Here is a 22,392-nt window from a genome sequence, read left to right on the forward strand (position 1 = left end):
CCCCCGCACACAGGGGCCGGTGAAGCCTCCCAGCCGAGCTCCGTCCACGCCGACAAAATGCCTCGAGTTTTCACCCAGAGCCAGCCCTACCCTCCTCCTCCCGCACTCACCTCTACAAACCTGTCTTTCTTTCTGTTTTTTGTTTTCTTAAGATCTTATTAATTGATATGAGAGAAAGAGCGCGTGACAGAGACAGCAGGAGTGGGGGTGGGAGGCAGAGGCAGAGGGAGCAGCAGGTTCCCCGCTCAGCAGGGAGCCCGATGCGGAGCCCGATGCGGGGCTCGATCCCAGGGCCCAGGATCATGAGCTGAGCGGAAGGCAGACGCTTCACCAACTGAACCACCAGCCGCCCCTACAAGCGTATCTTCAAGACCCCTTCCCTCTTCCCTGTTCACAATCTAAGTAACTGCCCACATCCCCACCAGAAAATCAGTGTCTGCCTTTCTCCCTTGATGCCCCTAAGGCTGACTGTGACATTTCCACATGTGGCTGGGGCCAGGATGGTCAACGCACAGAGCTCCCAAGTCCCCCTCCTCCACAGCCAGGCCGACTACCCTGGAGGCTTCCAAGCCAGGGTTCCCTGAGATGGCCGTTAGGGTCCCCACTACCAAGCCAGAATGGGACTCACGTGATGCCCCTGCACCCCAACCCCAGAAACCACCACCTTGTCCTGGTGCAGACCCAACGTCAGGAGGTCCCTGCGGGTGCCCTGGAAGGGGGGGGGCCAGGAAGAGCAGGGAAGACTCCGCAGCTGTGGGAAGCAGGCTGACCCCAGGAGATCCAGAACAGAACAGAGGTGGGAAAGCGGGCAGATCCGGTGCCTCTCCAGACCCCCTCACCCTCCCCAGCAGCAAGCCAGCTTAGGTAACCAAAACGGACCAGCCACCAAACTGACCGGGTCCATTTCCTTTCCGTTTCCTACTCCCATTATCAAGGCTTGGACTCGACTCCCGGGCCTCCCAAACCTGTGATTTTTCTGGAGGATTTAGAAAAACAGTGAACTGAGCTCCACTGTCCGTCGGATGCGGCGACCCCACAGGATCACAGAGCTCTCCCGGGTGTCCGGCCGCAGGTTTGGGCCGGAGATGACCGACGGCCAGCTGCACTCCTGGCGCTCCCTTCCTGAGAAGCCCGCGTGTGTCCGGAGTGCCCTGTCGACCGCACGTTTTGACCCAAATCTTGTCCCCCATCAATCGCCCCATTAGCCAGGGAGCTCAGCCTGCGGCACTGCCCCACGGAGGAGTCCCGGACGCTCCTGCCCAGCTTGCTCTAGAAGCTTCAGCACAGAGCCCAGGTGCGGCTGTGGGCAGGCGGAGCCAGCCCGGCCGGCCAGCAAGCACAGGCCTCATGGGGCTTCCTTGGGCCTGGTTCTCAGCTCCCCTGGCTCTCCACCCTGGTGCCTGGGACACACCAGTCTCCAGGAGGAAGAGGCAGTCGCAGGACGGGCCAGAGCCCTAAGGAGCCAGATGGCCAGGCTTGATCCCCAGTGGCCTTCCAAGGGTTCCAGGATCCTCGGCCAGTGTCTCGCCTCTCCGGTGACTCCTGCTGAAGTGAAGGGCGTTAATTTTTTTTTTTTTTTAAGATTTTATTTATTTGTCAGAGAGAGAGAGGGAGAGCGAGCACAGGCAGACAGAGAGGCAGGCAGAGGCAGAGGGAGAAGCAGGCTCCCTGCCGAGCAAGGAGCCCGATGTGGGACTCGATCCCAGGAGTCTGGGATCGTGACCTGAGCCGAAGGCAGAGGCTTAACCCGCTGAGCCACCCAGGCGCCCCAGTGAAGGACGTTATTAAAGAGTCTGGAGTGACACCTGGCTGGAAGAAAGTGCCGCATCCACATTTGCTGTTATTTTAATACCAACGTGGCTACATTTTCTCCTACAGTTCTGGCGGCGGAGCCCAGGGCAGAGCAGCCAAGGGCGCGAAGTCCGAGCACTGAGCCCACTCAGGGTTCTGGCAACAAACAGCGCGGCCTTGCTCGGAGGAGGCGGACTCTGGGAGTGCTGAGAGGAAAGGCGCTCGCTGGACCAGTCCAGGCCAAAAGCAAAGGCCCGGGCTGCCCAGCCACTGGTATTTCAAAACCACAATAACAGAGAGGAAAGAGCTGAATGACCGTTTCCAGGCACGAGTCCTCCACTAAGGGGCTCCCCCAACTGGGGAGCTTAGCATGTTTCCCTGGCAGTGTCCTTGCCTTTCCCAGAACCCCAACTTTGGGTAAGGTCTGCTGCCCTGTGGGAAGAGGACCGACCTCCCCTCTGGGAAAGCTGGGAAGACGGAAGCCACACCCCAGTGACTTGGGGGGACCCCCCATCACCTGGTCCACCAGACCCCCTCACCTCGCTCAGCAAGGGCATCCTGGGAGCCTGGACTCCGTGGGTCCCTGCGCCCCAGGTTCCTGGGCCTGGGTGTGCTCTGCCCACATTCCCAGTGGCCGGGCCACCCGCCTGCCGGGGAGGTTGGTGCCAGCCTCACTTCCTGGAGAACCTTCCCCGACCTCCCAGGCTAAGTCAACAAGCCTCCTCTGACTTGGGTTTCCTAAACACCTTGGAACTCCGCTTGGCAGCCTGTGTAATTTTCCATGATTCAGGGGACCCTCCACAGCTGCCATGACGGCAAGGATCAGGGACCCCCTGCGTGCCCCTATCTCTGCCCCAGGGCCACTGCTCCGATTGGAATGGAGGAAGGTACAGTCTCAGGGCTGAGTCCTGGGTGACCTGCCCACCAGGTGGACCTCGGGTAGCGAGCCACTAGGATTCCTCCTGACCAGGCCTGCTGCCTGTGCGGTGGAAAAGGGATTGGGGCTTCGCTCAATTCTGGGCCACTGTGCTGTGCCCTCAGGGCTCTAGACACCCAAGCGCCCTCTGGGCTGGGGACGGAAGAACTCTGGAGCCGTAAGGCGATTCTTCCCCAAGACCCGTGGGTTCGCCGCCCAAGACATCCACTGCCAGGCTGGTGCGCTCCGCCGCGCGGCCACCGTCCGAGTCCCGCTGGACGGCGTGCGTTGGACGGAAGCGCCCAGGGGCCGGCCTTGTCCCCGGCAGGGAGCGCGCGCGGGGGCCAGGACCGCTCCTCCCCGCCGGGCTCCTGCGGACCCCGGGTGCTCAGGCGGCCTGGCTCGGATCGCCGCCGCCGGGGTCCGGCTGCCGACAGTTCCTCCCCGGAACCGCCGAGCCGTTCCGGCCTCGCCAGGGGGCCCACCCGGGAGCCTTTCCCCGCCGTCCCCGCCGCCCTGGCCGTATCGCTCCCGGAATCTCAGCGAGTTTCCAGTTTCTCCCCACCTCGGGAGGGAACCAAGCAGCAGAAGGAGTTCAGGTAACACTCCGGGGCTGCAGAGATTTTCCCGAAACAAAGAAACGGGTAGACAACTCTGTCCTTGTTCCCCAAAAGAAAACGCGCACCCCTGCTCCCCAGCTCCGGGCCGCAGAAGGCCGGTGGTCCAGCAGCCGACTGTGGCCGAGGCGCCGACCCCGAGGCACCCACTACTCCGACCAGTGAGCCAGAGACTCGAAGCAAAAGGTGCCCGGGCCGCGCGCAGCCAACGCGGTGGCCGGGGGGCCTCCGAACGGCGCACCAAGGGATCCCAGGAGGGTCGCAGCCTCCAGCCCCACCGAGGGCCCTTTGCCCGGCCCAGCCCGGAGAGTCCCGCCGGTGTTAAGGACGCACCTGCCGCGCGCACGCCGCGCACACCTGGCCTCCCGTCCAGTCGCTGCCACCCAGCACGGGGGGCGCTTGACTTGTCTTCCGGCGCCCAGACCTTCCTTTTGCGCCCGGGGCCCGCACGCCAGACTCGCACAGAGAACCGGCCGCGCGCGCGACTTACCCGCGGGGCTCCCTGGCCGGGCGCTCTCCGCCTCTTGCCTTCCTCCTCCGCCGCCTCCGCCTCCCCCTCCTCGCTCGTCTTCCTCGGCCCGGCGCGGAGTCCCCGACGCTCCCCGGCGCTCGCTTAAATCCCGGGAGGCGGTGTCCGACTGCCAGGGTGACACCCCTAAACGCGGTCCCCGGTGACCTCCAGCAGGGGGAGGGGGGAGGCCGGTGCGCGGCCCCGGGAGGGGCGGGTCCGGGCGGGGCGCGGGTGGCGCTCGGGTGGCAGGAGGAGGAGTTTCCCCCAGGGAAAGCCCGGCAAGCGCTTCTGGCCCCGGCCGGCTGGGGGGATCCCACGAAGTGGGTTTCGTTCCCCCACCCACCCCCGGCGGGCAATGGGGGCCGGGAGGAGAGTGTCCCCCTCCCCCGTCTCCAGGACCGCTCCGGTTGTGGGCGCCTCGAATTCGGATTAAGGAAGGAAATTCTGGGGAGCCCTGATTGAGTCCCTGGGTGAGCCCCAGGAGCTGCTGCTCCCTGAGCTCCTGGGCGCGAGGACCCTCCCGCCCGCCTAGGCCGGCCTTCCCTTGCCTGCTGCTCCCAAGTTCCCAGTTCCCCGCACGGCTCCCGAGGCCCCCACGAGTGGTGTGAGGTGTCCCACGCAGCGCAGGCAAGGGACGCCGAGAGGGAGAGGGTGAGATAAACCTTAGTCCAAAAGGCTTGGCTCTTCCCGGTCCTCCAGAAGTGGGAGAGGAGGAAAGCTGAATTCATTCCGAATCGCAGGCCTCCTGGCCTGCCCCCGGACTCTCTGGTAGAATTTTCTCTCCCACCCTGCGCATTGGGTCCCACCCTTAGATCCATAAAGGGGATGATCCCAGATAGCCCGGGGACCCACCCAGCTCTCCTGTTTCACAGATGTCCTGGTGGCCCGAGTTAAACCTTCCAGGTCGCGTGGGACCCAGGTCGCGTGGGACGGATAAAGATTTAGTGAGGTCCGGAGCCGACCACCAAGAAAGAATTCTTGAGACCTCTGTGATGCAGAACAGTGGTTTATTAAAGCCGAGGACAGGACCCGAGGGCAGATGAGGCGTGGCCTGTTTTAGACCTGCAGGTTGGAAGGTGAAGGTAAGCAAAAAGGGAGGTTTTAAAAGAAACCTCCTATCTCAAGATCACAGAGGCCTTCACTTGTCAAGTTAAGGTTGTCTTTTCCCCTCTAGCAAGGCATTAATATTAAGCTAGTTGGGAGGTTCAAGGAGGAATGTCACTCATGGCCCACCCTGGGGGGCGGGGTAGGTTACAAGGTGTCAGCTTCTGCTCTGTGTTCAGCCCGCCTCCCGGTCCCTCATCAGGACTGTGTGTCCGGAACTGTCTGCAAGTGACCCGATGGTGGACCCGGCTCCCTAATGCCCACCTTCACACCCGGTGACGTGTGTGTTTCTCTAGTCAGCCTCGTCTGCGGGTGACTCTCTCAACACGCGTTTCTCCTTCTCTCGGCAGCTTCACGAAGGTTTTGCTGGCGTGTGCACAGCTCCCTGAGCCTGCGATCGGGCTGGGTAGCCCGAGGGACCTCCGCGCGAGAGGTGGGCGTGTGCACCCAGTCTCGGGCGCCACGGGCTGCTTCTCATCCCCTTCCAGGATTCCCGCTTCAGGGGTGAACACACAGCCCGCTTCTGGCAAGGGAGATGGCGGGGCTTCGGGGAGGGGGTCTGGGGGTTTTCTCACTCTTCTAAAGGAGCTGCCGAGCCCCACTTACTTGTGCTCAGGAATCGCCTCCCCATCACCGTCTTCCCAGCACCCTTGCCATCAGCACGAAGCTAGCTCCAGGGAACAAAGGCTCCTCCATCAAAACAGACCGCGTGGAGAAAACTAGAAACTGAGTTCCTCTTGCTGTCATTGAACTGCTGCGTCACACCGGCTCTGAAGTGAAGCCCGCTTGCGACTTCTTTTGTGAATAATTACGGCAGAATTTGCAGGAAAACTTGGGAAATCCTCAGCCACAGGAGTGAAGTAGAAGTATGTATCCGGGGAAGGGAAGAAGGAATCCTAATGGCAGGCCCAGAGCCCGATACGGAGCTGGATCTCATGACCCTGAGATCAGGATCCCGGCCAAAGCCAAGAGCCAGGCACTTGACTGACTGTGCCACCCAGATGCCCCTAGAAGCCAGGGTTTTTAAAGATAACTTAGCAGAGGGGCGCCTGATTCAAAGCAGTCTGTTAAGCCTCTGCCTTCAGCTGAGGTCATGATCTCAGGGTCCTCGGATCGAGCCCCACGTCAGGCTCCCTGCTCAGTGGGGGAGCCTGCTTCTCCCTCTGCCTCTGCCTTCTGCTCCCCGCACCCAGCTCACGCTTTCTCTCTCACACACACGCTCTTTCACACACGCACTCTCTCTCAAATAAAGAAAGAAAACCTTTAAAAAAAAAAAATGAGAAATAGAGTATATGCTGATTACGTCCAACCCCAAAGAAGAAAAAAATGGAGTAAGTGGAAAAGAACTCAGTGAAGCCAAACAAAATGAAGCAAAGAAGGCTGAAGGGGAAGGGGAGTAATACTCAGTCGGGAAAAGCCGGATAAGAAAACACAAAATACACATGGAGACGAGTATGCAGCGAACCTCAGCCATCATGCGTGGAGATAACTCTCAGTTGGGCTAAACCGTCCAGGTACTATGAATAGGGTTAAAAAATACATAGATTATCAGATTGCCTAGTTTTTTTTAAGACCGTCGTACGCTAGGTTATTCATTAGACGTATTTAAAACGAGCTGGTTTGGCTACATTAGTAATGGACCAAATAGACCTGAGAATAAAAAGGTTTTATTGAGAATAAGGAGAGCCCATGATAATGACAAAATGACTAGAAAATATAGTCATTGAGCTTGCGTACACCTAACAACAGTTTCCCAAAATGTCTCAAGGAAACATTTCTAGAATTACAAGATCTTTACAAATCCACCGCCTTCTCTCTCGGCCTGCAAACGGCAGGCAAAGAAAGAAACATCAGTGAAAAAACAGAAGATAACAACACTGATGGGGTTTGGGAATACAGGTGAGGTTCACTGGCGTGAGGTCCAGAGCCGGCGACCAAAAAAGAATTCTTAAGACGTTTCTGGTGCACAAAGGTGATTTTTATTAAAGCACGGGGAGCAGGACCCCTGGGCAGACAGTGCAGAGGCACCTGGGTGGTGAGCGGCGGCTGATTGTATCCTTGGGAGTTGGGGGAGGTGAGGAGGAGGAAGGTTTCTAAAGGATTTTCATATGTTAAAGAAGACTCCGGAGGCCGGAGGCCTTCCATTGTCAAGTGAAGGTTGTTTTTCCCTCTAGCAAAGCATTAAGATTAAGATGGCTGGGAGCTTCCGGGAGGAAAGTTACCCTCCGGCCAACTCAAGCATTTTTCCACCGGCTGTGTGTGACGGGGACACTTCGTTGTATCTACGTTTCCTTCTGGAAGCTAGGTTGATAGAAATGCTTTGTTCTTGCAAATTGCTGAGACTTTTGTAGACTGAGGATGACTCCTGTCTTGCAGGTTTGTGATCTCTGTAAGTTAACTATTTGTTTTTCCTTCCCTCAGTTTTAGGGCAGCCGGGAGTGCCTGAGGAATGGCACACACATCCTACGGGGGCGGGGGAAGGGGGTCTGCCTTGTCCGCAGCCAGCCTTCTGCTCCCTCACCAACACAGGGAGCAGACTTTATTAATGGACTTAAATAGATGCGTACACCAAATAATTGGCCAGATGATCTTCCGTGTTAGTTCCTAGGAACAGTTAAACTCACTATTCTAGTCTTTCAAAAATTCTTCCAAGGAACTGAAAAACAGAAGATAACTCGTTTATCAATGCCTGAACCAGCGAAAATAGTTCAAGGAAAAGTACAAGCCAACCTAACTCACAAATATAAATGTAAAAATCCTAAACAAATACTAACAGAATGAATCCAACACTCTGCAAATAGATTAAGATCAAGTTGGCTTTATCCTGGTAATAGGATATTGCTTTACCATTAGCAAAGCTATCAATATAGTTCAACACAGTAACATAAATCACAAAGCTAAATTCAGCCTGCCTCTTGTGATTTAAAAAAAAAAAAAAAAAAATGTCCTTTGCGAGGATGAAATAAAAGGCTTGGCCCCAGGCTCAGCATGCGCCGTGTGTCCGGCTCTGTGGAAATGACAGTGACCTTCTATTAAACATGCAGCATGCTAGTGACCTCCTTACAGGATGGGCACATTGGGAATCCCAGTTTACATCTGGGGACGCCCCTCTCTGGGAGGACACAGCGCTCCCAGGTCCCACAAGTGTGCTGAGACCAGAACTGGGTCTCTGGGCTTGGGTGTCTCTTGGGCAGCTAAGTAGGGCTGAGGCTCCGGCCAGGGAGGGCGTTCTGTGTCAGAGACCCCAAATCTTAAAGGCCCCTTGGCTCGGGAACCCAGAGGCAGGCAGTTCCGGAGAAAGCGGGTGGGCTGGGGAGTGATGGAGGGAAAAGTAGGGTCATGGTAATAGAAATTTTAGCTTGAGGAGGGGGAAGGAGAAGCAGCACTCAGGGGCCACATGGCTTCCCTTGGACCCTGTCCAGCAGGAAGGACCAGGATTCCTGCCCTGCTATCCTGGGAGGTGCTGGTGGCCCCAAGCTCTGCTCTCAGAGGACCCCTGGGTCCAGTAGGTCAGAGGGAGGGGGGCTTCCCTTGCTGCCTCACTGCCTGAGCCTCCCTCTGTTACCCTGGGGCAGACACCCGGAAATGGTGGTGGTGGGGGGGGTGACAGGCTTTCCTGGACTAGACCAGGGCATCTCTGGCCGCAGGTCTGTGGCAGGCTTCCCAGGGTGTGGTATCCGTCCACCAGAGTCCTGGTCACATGCGGTCCTCCAAGCTAGACATGGCCTTGATGGCCGGTGTCCTGTCACAGAGAAGCAGAGGTGTGGAGAAGATGTCCCACCAAGACGCCAACCCCCGCCCCAAAAGAAACTTCCTGCCTCCCAGAGAACCCAGAACAGGACAGAAGCTACTTAACCTCTTGATGCCCCAGTCTCCTCTGTAAAGTCTCACAAAGATGCAACTCTGGCGAAATGAGTTATGGCGTGTTCAGGTTTCGAAGAGCACGCGGCCCCTCCTAAATGCCTAGTTACTTCTACTACTACTAGAAAATTGCTCAGGACGTACTCCCTCTCCTAAAACATGCCTAACAAAACACCTACCCTCATCACGTTGGGAACATATTCTAGACTCTCCAAGATGGCACCCATAGCTCCAAAAAAACATAAAATAAAGGTACTCACTTTTACCTATGTGAATTAATCCATTTCTAATTGATCCACTCTACAATTAGCCTCTGGATGGGTGAACCCCCAACCTCCCTCTGCCTGGGGAGTCCCAAGTCCTGCCTCTCGTCGAGCCACATTTCTGCAATGGACCTGCCAAGCCTGACCTCCTAGTGCAGTCTACACTCCATCTACCCTCTCTCGGGCCCAGTAGAAATGCTCAGTCTGTGTTAGTGAAAGCAAACCTTGTTTTCATCGTGTCGAGATGAAAGGTGACAATACGTTGTTGATGCCAGCATTTTGGACATCAGTGACAACATCACTGCAGGCTCCCAGGACAGTGCGGATGCCAACCGGCTACCCACAGTGCCCTTTCAAGCATTTTGATAAATGCAGCACCAGCGCTAACAAGAGCGAGTTATCGTTGAACAAACTTCATTAAAGAATGAAGAATTCTATCTTCAAACTTCATTAAAGAATGAGAATTCTATCTCAAGCCCACCTCCCAGGCTTTGACTGGAGGGTGACAGAAGTCAGGGCTGGAGAGGCATATGGGGGCTACTTTGCAAGGTGGAGTGTCACAGAGCCTTTCCGCTCACATGTCCCACTTTCTGGAAGAACAGGGCCCAGCAGACCAGCTGCCCAGCTCGCCCATGAGGATTCTTTAGGGAGGGGCTGGACGTTCTCTGCACCAGAAATGTGTACAAAGCCAGGCTGGCAGCCTCTTCAAGGTGAGGCAAGAGGGAAGCAGTGAGTGGCTCCAGTGTGGGACAGGGAACATAAAGGAGTTCCTTCCTCCCCCCCCCCCCCCCCCCGTGACCTCACGGACACCTGAGCCCTGGACGGGCGTGGAGATGCTTGTGGTGGGCACCAAGGCAGGGCAGGCACCAGCAGGTCCAACTCCCCTCCTTTGTCCTCTGCGTGGGTGCGTTCTGCAGAGGGTGCGCCAGACTTCTCTAGAGGGAAGAACAAACATTTGACAACATTTGGAAGGGGGCTTGATCAGAACCCCAAGACCCATTCAGAGAATCTGGTTTGACCTCAGTGCTGGGGCGTCCTTAAGGGTTTAAGACAGAAGGTGAGATGACTGTGCAGCTCTGGTTTCTGCCTCCTTCCCTCCCCCCAACCCCCCCCCCACACTCAGGTACAGGGCAGGGAGGGACAGTGTTTGCAGGGTTGGAGGGGGAGTAGTTAGAAGCCAGGAATCGTGTTCAGCTTTATTTGCATAGCAAATGTTCTTCCATCCCTCTTATTATTTCATTTTGTAGCATTTTATGAAATTTGTTTCTAAATGAGTAGTGCAGCCTTTATTATTCATCTCAGAATGCACTGAAGGGGGTCAGAGTAAGTCTCACCAGAATGGACCCCTCAGGCTTGTGCATTATTTTGAGCTGAGGGTAACTGACACCCTGTGGGCCTCCAGATGATTCTGAAAACGAGAGAAATTTTGCCCCTCCCTTAACTACATAGAAGAATCCAAACTGAGGGTCTCTCCCAGAACCGGAGTTATTAGTAGAGATAAATTTATCTGGGTGACCCGCCTGTGGGCTTGGTGCACATCTGTCTGCCAAACATCTGTTCTTGTCTCATCTCCCTGGGAAGTGCCCTCCTCCCCTTTGAAACCCAGACCCCATCCCATTTCTTGGCTCAGGAGGGACTAGATAATCTCATTAAGCTCTCTGTCTTAGAATCTTTCACATATGTGGGGTTTCCATAGTTATGAAATTAAATTTTATTTTTTCCTGTTAATCTGTGTCATGTCAATTTAAGTCTTAGACCAGCCACAAGAACTTTAGAAGGGTAAAGGAAAATTTTTCCTCCCCAGCAGCACATACGTAGGGTCTATTGAGAGAAATTAAAATGTATTAACTACCAAAGGCAATTCCATTTCCAGAAAGGTTGCTCTGATGAGATGGGTCTCACCGAACCCCTTGTGTGACCCCTGGAGCTTTGTCCTCCCGTCACTCCCACCTTTTTTAGGGGTGTTGATCTGGTTACATTTTTTTCTTCGAAAGAAAGAAAAATTAGAAATATTTCATTCATAGAAAGGTGTGGGTTTTTTTGTTTTTTTGTTTTTCTTGTTTGTTTGTTTTGTTTTTGTTTTTTTGAGCGAGATAGAGTATGAGTGAGCAGGGGAGGAGGGAGAGGCGGAGGAAGAGCATCTCCAGCAGACTCCCCACTGAGCACAGAACCTGACGTGGGACTGGATCTCACCACCCTGAGATCACAACCTGAGCCAAAACCAAGAGTCCAACACAGAACTGAGTTAACCAGGTGCCCCCATAGTAAGTTCTTAAAGATCTACAATTTAAAGTTTTTTTTTTAAGGTATTGCTCATCATTAAACATACTGTCCCCCTCCTTGCTTATTATGATTTCTTTTTTCTGGCTAAAATGCACAAAAATCATTTTTAAAAAGCCCAGCCTGGTGATTCTATAGATGCTCTCTTCAATATTCATACTTAAATATCCTTCAGACTTTGAGTGGCTATTTGGGACTCCCAGAGCCTCCACGGCCAGACCTAGGTACAGCTGTTGAATTTACCACCATCTTTCCTGCCCCGCTCCACCTCCAAACCCACGGCTCTGAGTCAGGAAGTCAGCTTAGGGAGCTGTCCCTGTTTTCTGTCTCTTTCCTGGTGATGGCTGGCCCAAAGTTTCATAAAACCTTTAAGTGTCTCTCCCCAGAGAAATGACGTCCAGCCACGAGAGCCATTGTGACGTGTTAAGTGGGCAACAGCAGAGTTGGGATGGGTCAATATGCTTCAAAACAGAGCAGGAACCCATGGCACGGCCCACAGCTTTGGTGAGCACTGTTCCTCCTCCCCTTTCTTCCGCACGAGGACAAGCCACATGGCGACTTGGTTGTCACACCTGTGTCCACTTGGAACATGAACTGTGGCTGATTGGTGAACAGCATAGTTTGTCTTGACTTGAACGATTCTCGTTCTATTCATTTGGGGACCTGTGACACGCTGAGCACAATTTAAATATGCACACATGTGCTCGTAAGTGTGTATGTGTATAAACACGCGTGTGCATGCACATACATGTAAACAATATGTCAATGTATATGCATATGTATCTGTCTATTTCTCACCGGTTTTCAGAAACTGTAAGCGCTTTAGTCAATCTGTCCTTCAAAGAATGAGCATGGGAACCACCCAGGCCCACTCCCGAAATAGTCCCCTATCTCCAGGACTTCCGTATTCCCGGCCAATGACTTGATTGTTCACCACTGAGGCTGTGGGAAGGCGCACAAATTCTTCTACCATAAGTATCAACGGGTTAGGCCCTGAGATTCTTCAAATCTCTCCTTCAAAACTCCTTCCTGGGTTCTTTCTACCAGTCCGGAATGTTGCGAGAAGGATCCAAACCCAATTCCATTCAAACCATCCCCCACACGACCCTGAAGGCCCCACCTTAAGCTAAACTTCCTGTCCTCGGTTGGTCCTCGGTTGGTCCTCGGTTGGTCCTGCTTGGCCTCCCCTCTCCCGGGCATCTCGAAGGCTCTGCTTTATCACCAGGAGTGAGAAACTGGTCTTTGTCTGGGTGCATTGGTGGTTATCTGTCAGCCTACAGCTGACAATAATGGATGATTTTATGTAGGTGCACAGTGATAAATTACTCAACAAAGTAATAAAGAAAATAAAACAGGGGTTGTGTTCCCAGTTGTAAAAGTCTTTCAGTCCTGGGTACAAAATGTCTGTTGTAAAACAGTACATTATTCCATTATAAAGAAAGAAAACAAAAATACACTTCCTTCTTTACTGACTGGGTGTCTCCCTGGCTGTGGGCCCTGGAGGGGCTGGAGATCACCCCTCCATGAGCTAAAGGGCTGAGCAAGCATGAGAGTGCCCACCACCCAAAAGGACAGGGTCAGAGCAGTCCCAGCCACACCGGGTGGAGCGGCCCAGACCTCAGGGACCCCTCAGATCAGGGCACTGGGGTTTGTACTCCACTTTATCTCTAAGCACTTGCAGAATCTCACGGGCAAATTGCTTAAGTTCTGAGACTTAATTCTTTTGCAACGATAAAATAGGCATACTAACATCTTCCTGTACTGCACAGGATTCAATTAGCCGATGAATGCAAACCATGAAAAATGAGACAAGTAAAAGCTGTCATCTTTTCCAAGGAAGGGAGAATTCCTAGACCAGTTTAGGTCTAGGATTGGCTGGAATGAGACATCCATACCTGGGGTTGTCCTGTGTGGCTGTGCAGGTTGCATACAGTGCAAATCCAGGGAGTGCCTTCCACATTTGTAGCCACGTTTATGGCAGTTCTAACATGGCAGGTTTCTGGCAAATGCCGGAAAATGTCCTGTGGGAGAGGTGATTTATTCCAGTTCACACAAAAGTGCTGCACAAGCCCCTGGTGAGGCTGCCTGTCCATGCTCTGTCTGGTAAGACAGGAGAAACTTAACCTGTAGCAGTACTCTCCTCCACGTGCACTGTAAAGCTGAATCATGGTTTTGTATCCTAATTGTTCTTTGACTTAAATGTATGATTAGAGGCCAGAAGCAAAGGCATTAATCACTTTAAAAATAGGTCAAGCCACTTTGGACGGATTTATAACAAAGCTCTCACTTGGTTGTAGTGGTCCAAACCAAGAATGACATGTCATACTAGAAACAGGGTGCTAAAGCCATTTGCACGGTCATAGGGAACAGGGATGGTATCCAAGTGACCGGCCCTGGCATGGGACAGGTTTGGAACTGCCATGAGCTATTCCAGAAGGTGCTGGGTCCACCTTCTGGGACCTTGAAGCCTTGAAGACGGTCCCAGAGTCCTGTCTCCCTGGAGGTCTGAGGTCAGAAGCTATTGCTAAGTAGGAAACATCTTTGCCTGCTCTGTGCTCCCTCCTTGCCACCTAAATTCCTTAGCTTAGAGACAATGAGGAAAACAGCAGGGGGGCCCACTCACATACTTCTGCTCTGCAGGGTTACTGGGCACCTACCTCGTGCCAGGCCCTATGCTGGGGGCACAGAGGGAACCCACTGTGAGTCATCATGTCATTTGCATCCCATTAAGGAAGGCAGAAACTCATAAACAATAACTACCAATAAATCCGATGTGCTAAGGGCTAAAAAGAAAAGTAAAAGCAGGTCAAGGGGGCAGAGTGATGATTAGAGTAGGCTCCTACTCATACTGGAGGCAGGGGAGGCCCCCAAGAGGGCAGGAGGGGTAACAGATGCACCCGCAGGAGGAAAAGCTTTCCAGGCAGAGGTCCCTGCCGAAGTAGGCGCGGGGCTGAGAAGAAAAGCCCAAGAGACAAGAACATAGAATAGAAGGGACTGGGAGAGGGACCAATGACACAAGTCCTCAGAGCAAGAAAAGAAGTTTTATTTATTATTTATTTTTAAATATTACTTATTTATTTGACAGACAGAGATCACAAGTAGGCAGAGAGGCAGGTGAGAGAGAGAAGCAGAGAGAGGAGGAAGCAGGCTCCCCGCTGAGCAGAGAGCCCGATGCGGGGCTCGATCCCAGGACCCTGAGACCATGACCTGAGCCGGAGGCAGAGGCTCTAAACCACTGAGCCACCCAGGCGCCCCAAGAAAAGAAGTTTTAGGTTGTATTCTGAGTTGGGTGGTGGCAGAGAGATCGCACGACCTGGCTTGTGTGTGGAAGGGGCGCTGTGCTCTCTGCTGGGATAAGAGCGAACTGCTGGGGAGCATGCAGGGGATGAGGGTCCTTGGAGAAGGTGCACGGAGTGTCTCTGTGCCTGGGGACAGGTGGTGGAGTGGGTAGGATTGACACAGACAAATGCATGTGGGCCTCGCAGTGAGAAGTCAGAGAGGTCCCCAGGGACTTCGGTCTGAACAACCAGACCAGCGGGGGCGCCACGGACCCGGACGGGGAAAGTAGATTTGGGAGACGAAACCGAGGACACGGCTGTGGGCATGTTGAGTCTGAGATGCTGCTCTGGGCTGAGTCTGAGATGCTGCTCTGGGCTGAGCACAGCACTCCCCCCACCCCCGGGCGTATGGGGAAGCCCTAACCCAGGGCCCCAGAGTGACTGCCCTGGAGATAGGGCCTCTATGATTCAGTCAAAACGAGGCCCTTAGGGCGGCTCTAATCCTGTCTGACACACGTCCTTATAAGAAAAGGAATTTGGATGTGCGGAGGGATGACCATTTGAACCACCGGAGGAGGAGACGGCCACTCAAAAGCCAAGCAGAGAGGACTCAGGACGAACCAATCCTGCCAACACCTTGAGAAAGAAAATTGCTTGAGCTGCCTGGTCTTCGGTATTTAGTTATGGCAGCCCGGAGCACTTAACTCCAGGGGCCATTAGCCCTCCAAGCGGGGACGGTCAGTACGCCGTCGGAGCTGAGGGAGTGGACACAGAGTTGGGGTCAGCAGAGAGATGCTGCTGAAAGCCAGGAGCTAGGCAGAGCCCCGGGGACACCTGCGTGAGGGCGAGAGGGACCCACGGAAGGAGAATGAGAAGGGGCAGCCCGTCATCAGGTGGGATGGGGGCTGACCCAGGGAGGGCAGCGCCTGGGAGGCTGAGGGACAGAGGGTTCAAGGTGAAGGAAGCAGCTCACTGGCACGTGCAGGAGGACCAGACTGCATCCGGCGGCCACGGGGGCAGGCAGTTCTAGGGGAACCGCGGTAACAAAAGCCTGGTTGCTGGGGAGTCAGGAGAGAGCAGGAGAAGGAAGGCATGTCTCATGCCCTTCTCAGCACAGTCTTAAGGCCCGTCCAATAATAAACGATTTCCTTCTATGCTGTTTCTAGAAGGAACACCCAGTGTAGAGAACGGGCATTCCTGCCGGCTCTCCCGCACCCCACACAGCCCAGCCTATGCCGGCGGGAGGATGGCAGGGCAGAATCGGGTCCTTCTGGAAGGGACCATCGTCTGCCACGACGATGGAGTAGCTCTGGGGCCCCTGCGCGTGACTCAGAGCCCTCCCCCGTCCCTTGCCCTTGGTTCCAGGAAGCTCAGAAGCAAATCTATGGTGTCTACCTCTACAGTCCATTGCTTTGCTTCGCTTCCTCTTCGTGCGCCTGTTGGTTCGTTTCAATCACCTCATGCGGGTCTTCGCTCTCGGTTCCATGCTTGCACCCAACGAGGCAGACGAGCGGCACGTGGGCAAGTCAGTCCCCGCGAACCCACTTCCCGCACGGCCCTCCAGCTCTTCCGGGGATGGACGCCTGGTCGGTCTGAATTGCTCTATGTCCTCCCAGAGTCCCCACTCCGGCTTTATTTTGAAGGTAGCTTTCACCGTCACAATGACAACCGTATTTATTTCTCAAATTTTCAAACCAAAAGAATCTCCTCATTTCAATTTAAAAATTTACTATTCGATGCCTCGCAGTGGCTTAGAAAGAAAGGCACAAACCCAGAGCGTCGCTGGTTAGTAAGGGCTCGCGGCCGTTAGGCAGCCCTCGCTGTGCTGCGGAGAAGGGCGTGAACCCGCCGCGAGCATGGCGGGCCGACGCCGTCCCGTGGGCCCCGCTGTGCGGGAGGAGGCCCTGCCCGGCCCGGCACAGGGAACGTCCTCTCCCTCGTAGCAAGTTCCTCCTCCTTTCACTGGACCGCCTTTTAGAAGGGCCGCTTCTAGAACAGTCTCCTCAAGATTTAGGCTTTTGGACTCTGAGAACCAGAAAGCCCCACTTCTGGTGGTTTCCCTCAGTCTGCCACCTCGGGCTCCAGAGAAACAAATTCTGGAGTGGGCTTGGTCTGGGCCGGCAGGGAAGACGGAGGGGAAGGAAAACATGCGAGTTCATTCCTAAAACTACCCAGACACACGTGAAACCGTCGGTCATGCCGTTGCACGGGACTAGGGGGCTTCACAGACTCCTTTGCCCCCGGGACATTAGTGACCCCAACAGGGATGTTTTTGGCAGGGGGACGCCTGGGTGGCTCCGTCGGTTAAGCGTCTGCCTTCGGCTGCCTTCGGGTTGTGATTTCAAGTCCCACGTCCGACTCCCTGCTCAGCAGCTCTTAAAACAAAAAGAAAAACAAAAACAAAACAGGATTAAAAAAAAAAACAACACTTTTTGTCCTGTGTGGAGGGGTAGGGAGGTGTCCCAAGAACTTGAGAATAATGGGACAGTTGCTTTCTTTCTTTTTAAGGCTTTATTTATTTGAGAGAGAAAGAGAGCAGGGGTGGTGGGAAGAGGCAGCAAGGGAAAGAGACTCCCCGCCGAGCAGCGAGCCCGCCCCGGGGCTCGATCCCAAGACCCTAGGATCATGACCTGAGCCCAAGGCAGATGCCCCACCGACTGAGCCACCCAGGGCCCCGAACAGTTGCTTTCTGACAGTAAAACGTGCCAGTCAGTTCAGTGGATGAGAGCAGAGGAGGCCACATGCCAGGGATAAAAGGGCCAGGCGCCAGCAAGACCTTGCCTGAATTCAATCGAGCACGTGAATGTGGCTGAAACAAGTGATCATCCCAAACAGCGGAGGGTTGCTCTCACGTGGAGGTGGGGGAAGGGCCCCCACGGAGGCCGTCTGCATGTAAGTGTGCATGATGTCTCCACTCATTCTCCAGGGGCACGGTATGGAGAATCACCTAAAAATCCCAATTAAAAAATGCAAATGCATGAGTCCTACTTTCGAGAACCTTTAAAGCTGATGCCGGTGGTCCAGAATGCAGTCGTGCACCCCCTCCCAGCTGCCCTGGGGCTTGGGGGCTGGGGGGCAGCTCCAAGTGGGGTTTTCTGTCTTGTCGGATGACGGGGGTTTCATCTGGAAGGGTGAGGGCCGGCTCTGTGCTGTGAGTTGCCCGGGGAGCCGTCCCCCTGTCCCCGCTGCTGACCGCTTGGACCGAAAGGCCCTGGGGGGCGGCTGACGTATTGCTGGCTTTCTTTTGTTAATTCAAATTTTAAAATCATCAGAAAAGAAGATGGGATATCTAAGGCGGCACGTTTGCAGCTTGGCTGTCACATCTGTTACGGTGAAGTTTAAATTTCAGGTCACGAAGCAGTGTGTTGACCAAGATCCCCGCCCGTCCCTGCCCGTCCCCAGCCTGCTGGCCCTGGGACGCCCTCAGCAGGGGGAGGGAGAGAAGACCGGATTTCGATTCCGTCCTGTGGGTAAGTAGCGAAAGGGACCAGGTCCGCGCCGGATAATCAGTCTTCTATTTTACGAGTCATCCTGAAAGCCAAGCGGGCTCTCCTCGTAAATGACATGTGTGGGTTTTGGAAGCACTGAGAGGGGCACCCGCCCCAGAAGCCGCACCTGAGCCAGGTGCCTGGACGTGGGGGGTCTTGAGGCAGACTTAAGGGGGCTGCTGGGCGTGGCAGGGGTGCCGGGCGGAGGGGAGCATGAGGAGGCGGCTTGGGGAGGGGCTGGGAGCAGAATCTGGGGTGGTGCCTCCCACTGGACGCGTGGGTGAGTGGGAGGCTGGCTGGGACCCAGTAAGGTAGGGAAGGAAGCGGGGAGAGAAGCCAACGGAGCTCAGCGAACGACCAGGAGGGTTTCCGGTCTTTAAAAAGGCAGCTCCTTACCCGAGAGACACTTCTGCTGGAGCTAAGAGCCACACGCCGTGGCCCCTGGGCCGCCTTCTGGTCTCGGTAATTAACTCTTGCCTGGGCTGCGTAGGTGCTCCCTGGAGAGCGGTGGCTGACCGGCGTGTTCAGGTCAAGCTGGTTAAAGTCAGACACCTGGTTTCATTTTATTTTATTTTTTTAAGATTTTATTTATTTGACACAAAGAGAGAGAGACAGCGCAAGTCGGGGGAGGGGAAGAGGGAGAGAAAAAAGCAGGCTCTGTGCTGAGCAGGAACCCTGAGGTGGAACTCGATCCCGGGACCTTGGGATCATGACCTGAGCCGAGGGCAGACGCTTCACCGACAGAGGCACCCAGGAGTCCCAGACGACTGGCTTTAAACCCTGGCACCATCATTCATGAAATGTAATCATGAAAAGTGGCTGAAATTCTCCAGGGCGGACACGACAGGTTACGGGGACGATCAAGGGACACAGGTGTGGAAGGTGAAAACACGCACTTGCCAGCCTTGGCTGTGCCCAGCCTGTCCTTACCACACCCGGATGGCGTCTGACAACTGTCAGGATTCCTTCCCAGGTGTTCTTCAGGCCTGGGCCACCAAGGAGATAGGGAAGAAGAGTCTTTCTATGTTTACAGAAAAACGGTGACGATAGCTTGACACTGAGCTGCAGGGGGGAGCCAGTTGGACGACCTGCCCGGGGACTCAAAACACCGGGGTCTTGGTCTTGAGGAAGGAGCCTCTGGCCCAATTCTCAGAACCCGGGAATTCTTGTCTGCTTACTTACGATAGCTGGGCTTCTAGGTGTGAAATGTCTTCCCTTACCCTGAAATTTAATGAAGAGGTAGTCAAAGGAGAACCACGTGCATTCTTCTTTTTACAGACCCTGGACTAATGTAACTTCCGGTGCGAAGACGGTAACTAGTCGCCATTTTGTCAGGGAGGAGTTTGGGAGGATAAAGGAGCTTCTGGGGGCCACGCTGGTTCTTGTTCAGCAGCAGCCAACGAAAGCGCCCAGAGCAACAGGGCGATACTGGAGAAGGTCAGTATTTTTGGAATATATAATCTGTGATATCAGTTATATTAAATAAGTACAATAAGTAGACAAATGAAAAATTTGGTTGTGAAATGTGATCATATAGATGGGCTAAATATTTCTGGCCTCCCCAAATTTGCATGGGGAGATCCTCACCCCCACTGTATTCAGAGGCAGGGCCTCTGGGAGGCCAGTAGGTCATGAGGATGAGGACCCATGAGTGGGGTCAGGGCCCTCATGGATGTGGTCCCCCCGCCCCCACCCCTGCAGTGCTTCCTGGCCTCTGGCCCCATGTGAGGACACAGGGGGAAGGCGGCCATCTGTGCACTGGGAAGAAGGAAGCTCCCAGAAGGTGCAGGAGCCTTGAGCTCAGTCCCCCCGGACTCCAGAACCGTGAGAAATGCTTGCTGTTTGAGCGTCCGGTCTATGTTGTTGAAGTCGTCTGAATGAACTAAGGCAAGAAGTTGTCTTTCTTTTTCTTTTATTTTTTTTTTTTAAGTTTTAAGAGGGTTGACCCTGTGCTCAGGACTTTGATGGTGCTTCCTGAATGTGTCAGGAAGATTCTGGGCAGATACTAGGACTCAGGGGCCATGAGCCCGCTTTGCAGAGGAGGCGTGGAGTTTGAGCATGTCCTTCCGAGTCACACGGTGGCCAGGAGCCCACCAGGATGCGGGAGAGGGGACGGAGAGAGGTCCAGGATGCGGGAGAGGGATGGTCTCCTGCACGCCTCCAGCTGAGCAGCTGGGCTGGGCCCTGTGCGGTACAGATGTAGGAACGAAGTTAGGATTCCAAGCTGACGGCCGAAAAGGAATTCTTGAGACACCACTGGTGCAAAAAAGTGGTTTTATTAAAGCACAGGGACAGGACCCGTGGGCAGAAAGAGCTGCCCTGGGATCATGAGGAGTGGCCCTTGATCTACTTCCAAGGTGGGCAGGGGTCAGGGAGAGCTAAGTCTCTAAGGCATTTTGGAAGCTAGGGTTCCAGGACCTTGAGGGAGCTCACTACTGTTGGGAAAAGGTCATTTATTACTAATAAACTCTGAGTCATGAGACCCTTCAGATGTATATCAATGGGGCATGTGCTTGGGGGGTTTAGAGATAAAGGAAGTTTCCAAATGAATTTTTGTATGTTAAAGTCAGTTATAGGATCCTGGAGGATGTCAGGCTAGGACTGCCTTTTGCCCTTAAAGGATTAACACTCGGGCAGTTGAGTCCCTAGAGGAAGGTCACTCTCTGCCTGTTTCAAGGACTTATGAGTGGGTTCTAGGTAGTAAGGAAATGTAATCATTCTTCTTCTGCCTCTGTTTCCCATAGCAGCACCACCTTCAGGGTGGGCGAGCTGTGGGGGTGGGCCAGCAGGCAGGGCTGGGACCCCTTCCCAGAGTGGGTGACAGCAGGGTCACGCCCAGGCCTGAGCCCTGGAGACTCTGTCATCCCCTTGCCCAGCTCCCAGATGGCCACGCTCTGGAGGTTGGGTCTCTCGCATTTCCAGGTTTCCTTCTAGGCCACGAGGGAGGGCTGGCCGGGATCACCGGTCCTATCTGGGAGTGCGGCGGCGGCTTAGAGACAGGATGGAGGCTCGGGGAGCAGGTAGAAACTGGAATCCGTGAGGAGAAGAGGTGGCGGGACCCCTGACCCTCACTCAGCTGGGGCGCACAGCCGGGAAGGGTCCCCAGGGTGAGGGGCCTGAAGGCCCCGGGGACCGGTTCTGCTGGTGGGAATCTGGGTGGTGTGTGTTTCCTTGTTGAGTGATTCAGCTGCTTTTCTCACCACTGGCTTGGGGGAACTTCTCCTCTTCCCACTGTGCAGCCTGCCGTCACCCAGGGCCTGGCCTGGTTTTTCCAGTTGGACCAGAAACGCCTGTCGAGGTGCTTTAACCCCTGGGTCTCCCGAGCATCCTCCTCGGGGCCTGGAGGAGAGAATATTTCCTTGCACGCATCAGGGCTGCCCCTGGGAATTTCAGACCATGACCCTCACCGGCTGTGTCCATATCCCCAGATAAGCATCCGGACTGCAGTGATGGGTTCGGGTCCTAGGCCCCCAGGATTGAGCCCCCGTTGCCAACGACTGAGCCCTCCCTTTGGCCGGTCACTGCACCAGTGGTCCCAGGGCATAAGGGATCTGAAGGAGATTTAAAAAGAGAAAAAAAAAAATGCTAAGCCAATGCACAGACCCGAACATAAAATCCCAACCCTGACCAGCAGGACCCAGGCCCTGGGAGCTTTGGGGACTGGGTGTTCTTTGTTCTTACGTATTGAAGCTCTTGCCTGAAGTGACTGATGGCGAAACCAACAGCCTATTTCCACAAGTCCTGAGTGTGTCCTGCTGGGACAGGGCGGCCCGTGCTTCTGCCAGAGGCCCTCCTAGGGCCAGGCCTCTGTTGTGCGGGGGGCTGAAGCTTATCCAAGGAAGGAGGACCATCTTTAAGAAGTAAGACACAAAACCATAAGTACAAGAGCAGATAAGAAACTGGTTTCTCTTTCAAGTAAGACGAGAAATCACAAGAAATGATGAACGCTAAAAGGCAAACAGTACCAGAATAGCATAAATCTAGAAAAACGGCCTAAGAGTTTTTTTAATTCTGTAATAACGTTTTAACTCCATGTTGGGGCGCACACATACTTCCTAGGACCACAGCTTAAACACGGCGTGTCTGTGGAGGGAATGTATAGACCCTTCTGCGTTCCTTGGCCTGGAAGCTTCTAGAACCCACGAACGTAGGGTGCTGGGCACCGTCGAACACACAGCCTGCACCGTGGGTGGCAGGAGCCTCCTTGGAAGCCATTCCCACCCCTTCCCGTTACCAGCAAATTACCAACACATGAGGGCAGACAACACAGGAATTACTCATCC

General features: G+C 54.4%; 2 protein-coding genes across 3 annotated transcripts in view; one reads left to right on the forward strand and one right to left on the reverse strand.

Annotated features, from left to right (window-relative positions):
• Positions 1 to 3,896, reverse strand: part of TMPRSS2 (transmembrane serine protease 2) — a 35,507-nt gene extending 31,611 nt beyond the window's left edge. The window contains exon 1 of one of the 2 annotated variants that reach the window (XM_032355539.1): positions 3,815 to 3,896. The gene's annotated coding sequence lies outside the window, so the exon portion shown is untranslated. Of the gene's footprint in view, positions 1 to 3,657; positions 3,741 to 3,814 lie in introns of those variants that run through there. The other variant, XM_032355550.1, reaches the window with a different exon arrangement.
• LOC116592760 (nascent polypeptide-associated complex subunit alpha, muscle-specific form-like) lies at positions 1,023 to 6,058 on the forward strand. Its single transcript, XM_032346248.1, has 5 exons — positions 1,023 to 1,160; positions 2,841 to 3,970; positions 4,708 to 4,917; positions 5,290 to 5,372; positions 5,585 to 6,058. The coding sequence occupies exons 1-2, from the start codon at positions 1,023 to 1,025 to the stop codon at positions 3,939 to 3,941; spliced, it is 1,239 nt and encodes a 412-aa protein (XP_032202139.1). The 3' UTR covers positions 3,942 to 3,970; positions 4,708 to 4,917; positions 5,290 to 5,372; positions 5,585 to 6,058.
• The last annotated feature ends 16,334 nt before the right edge of the window (positions 6,059 to 22,392 follow it).

Source organism: Mustela erminea, chromosome 1 (assembly GCF_009829155.1).
Source record: "Mustela erminea isolate mMusErm1 chromosome 1, mMusErm1.Pri, whole genome shotgun sequence".
Taxonomy (NCBI): domain Eukaryota; kingdom Metazoa; phylum Chordata; class Mammalia; order Carnivora; family Mustelidae; genus Mustela; species Mustela erminea.

Excerpts from the sequence above, each read along its gene's own strand:
- LOC116592760 (XM_032346248.1), top strand. The coding sequence starts at position 1,023 with ATGCGGCGACCCCACAGGATCACAGAGCTCTCCCGGGTGTCCGGCCGC. Across the intron at positions 1,161-2,840 it reads TCCGGAGTGCCCTGTCGACC|ACACCCAAGCGCCCTCTGGG; the intron begins GCACGTTTTGAC and ends TCAGGGCTCTAG.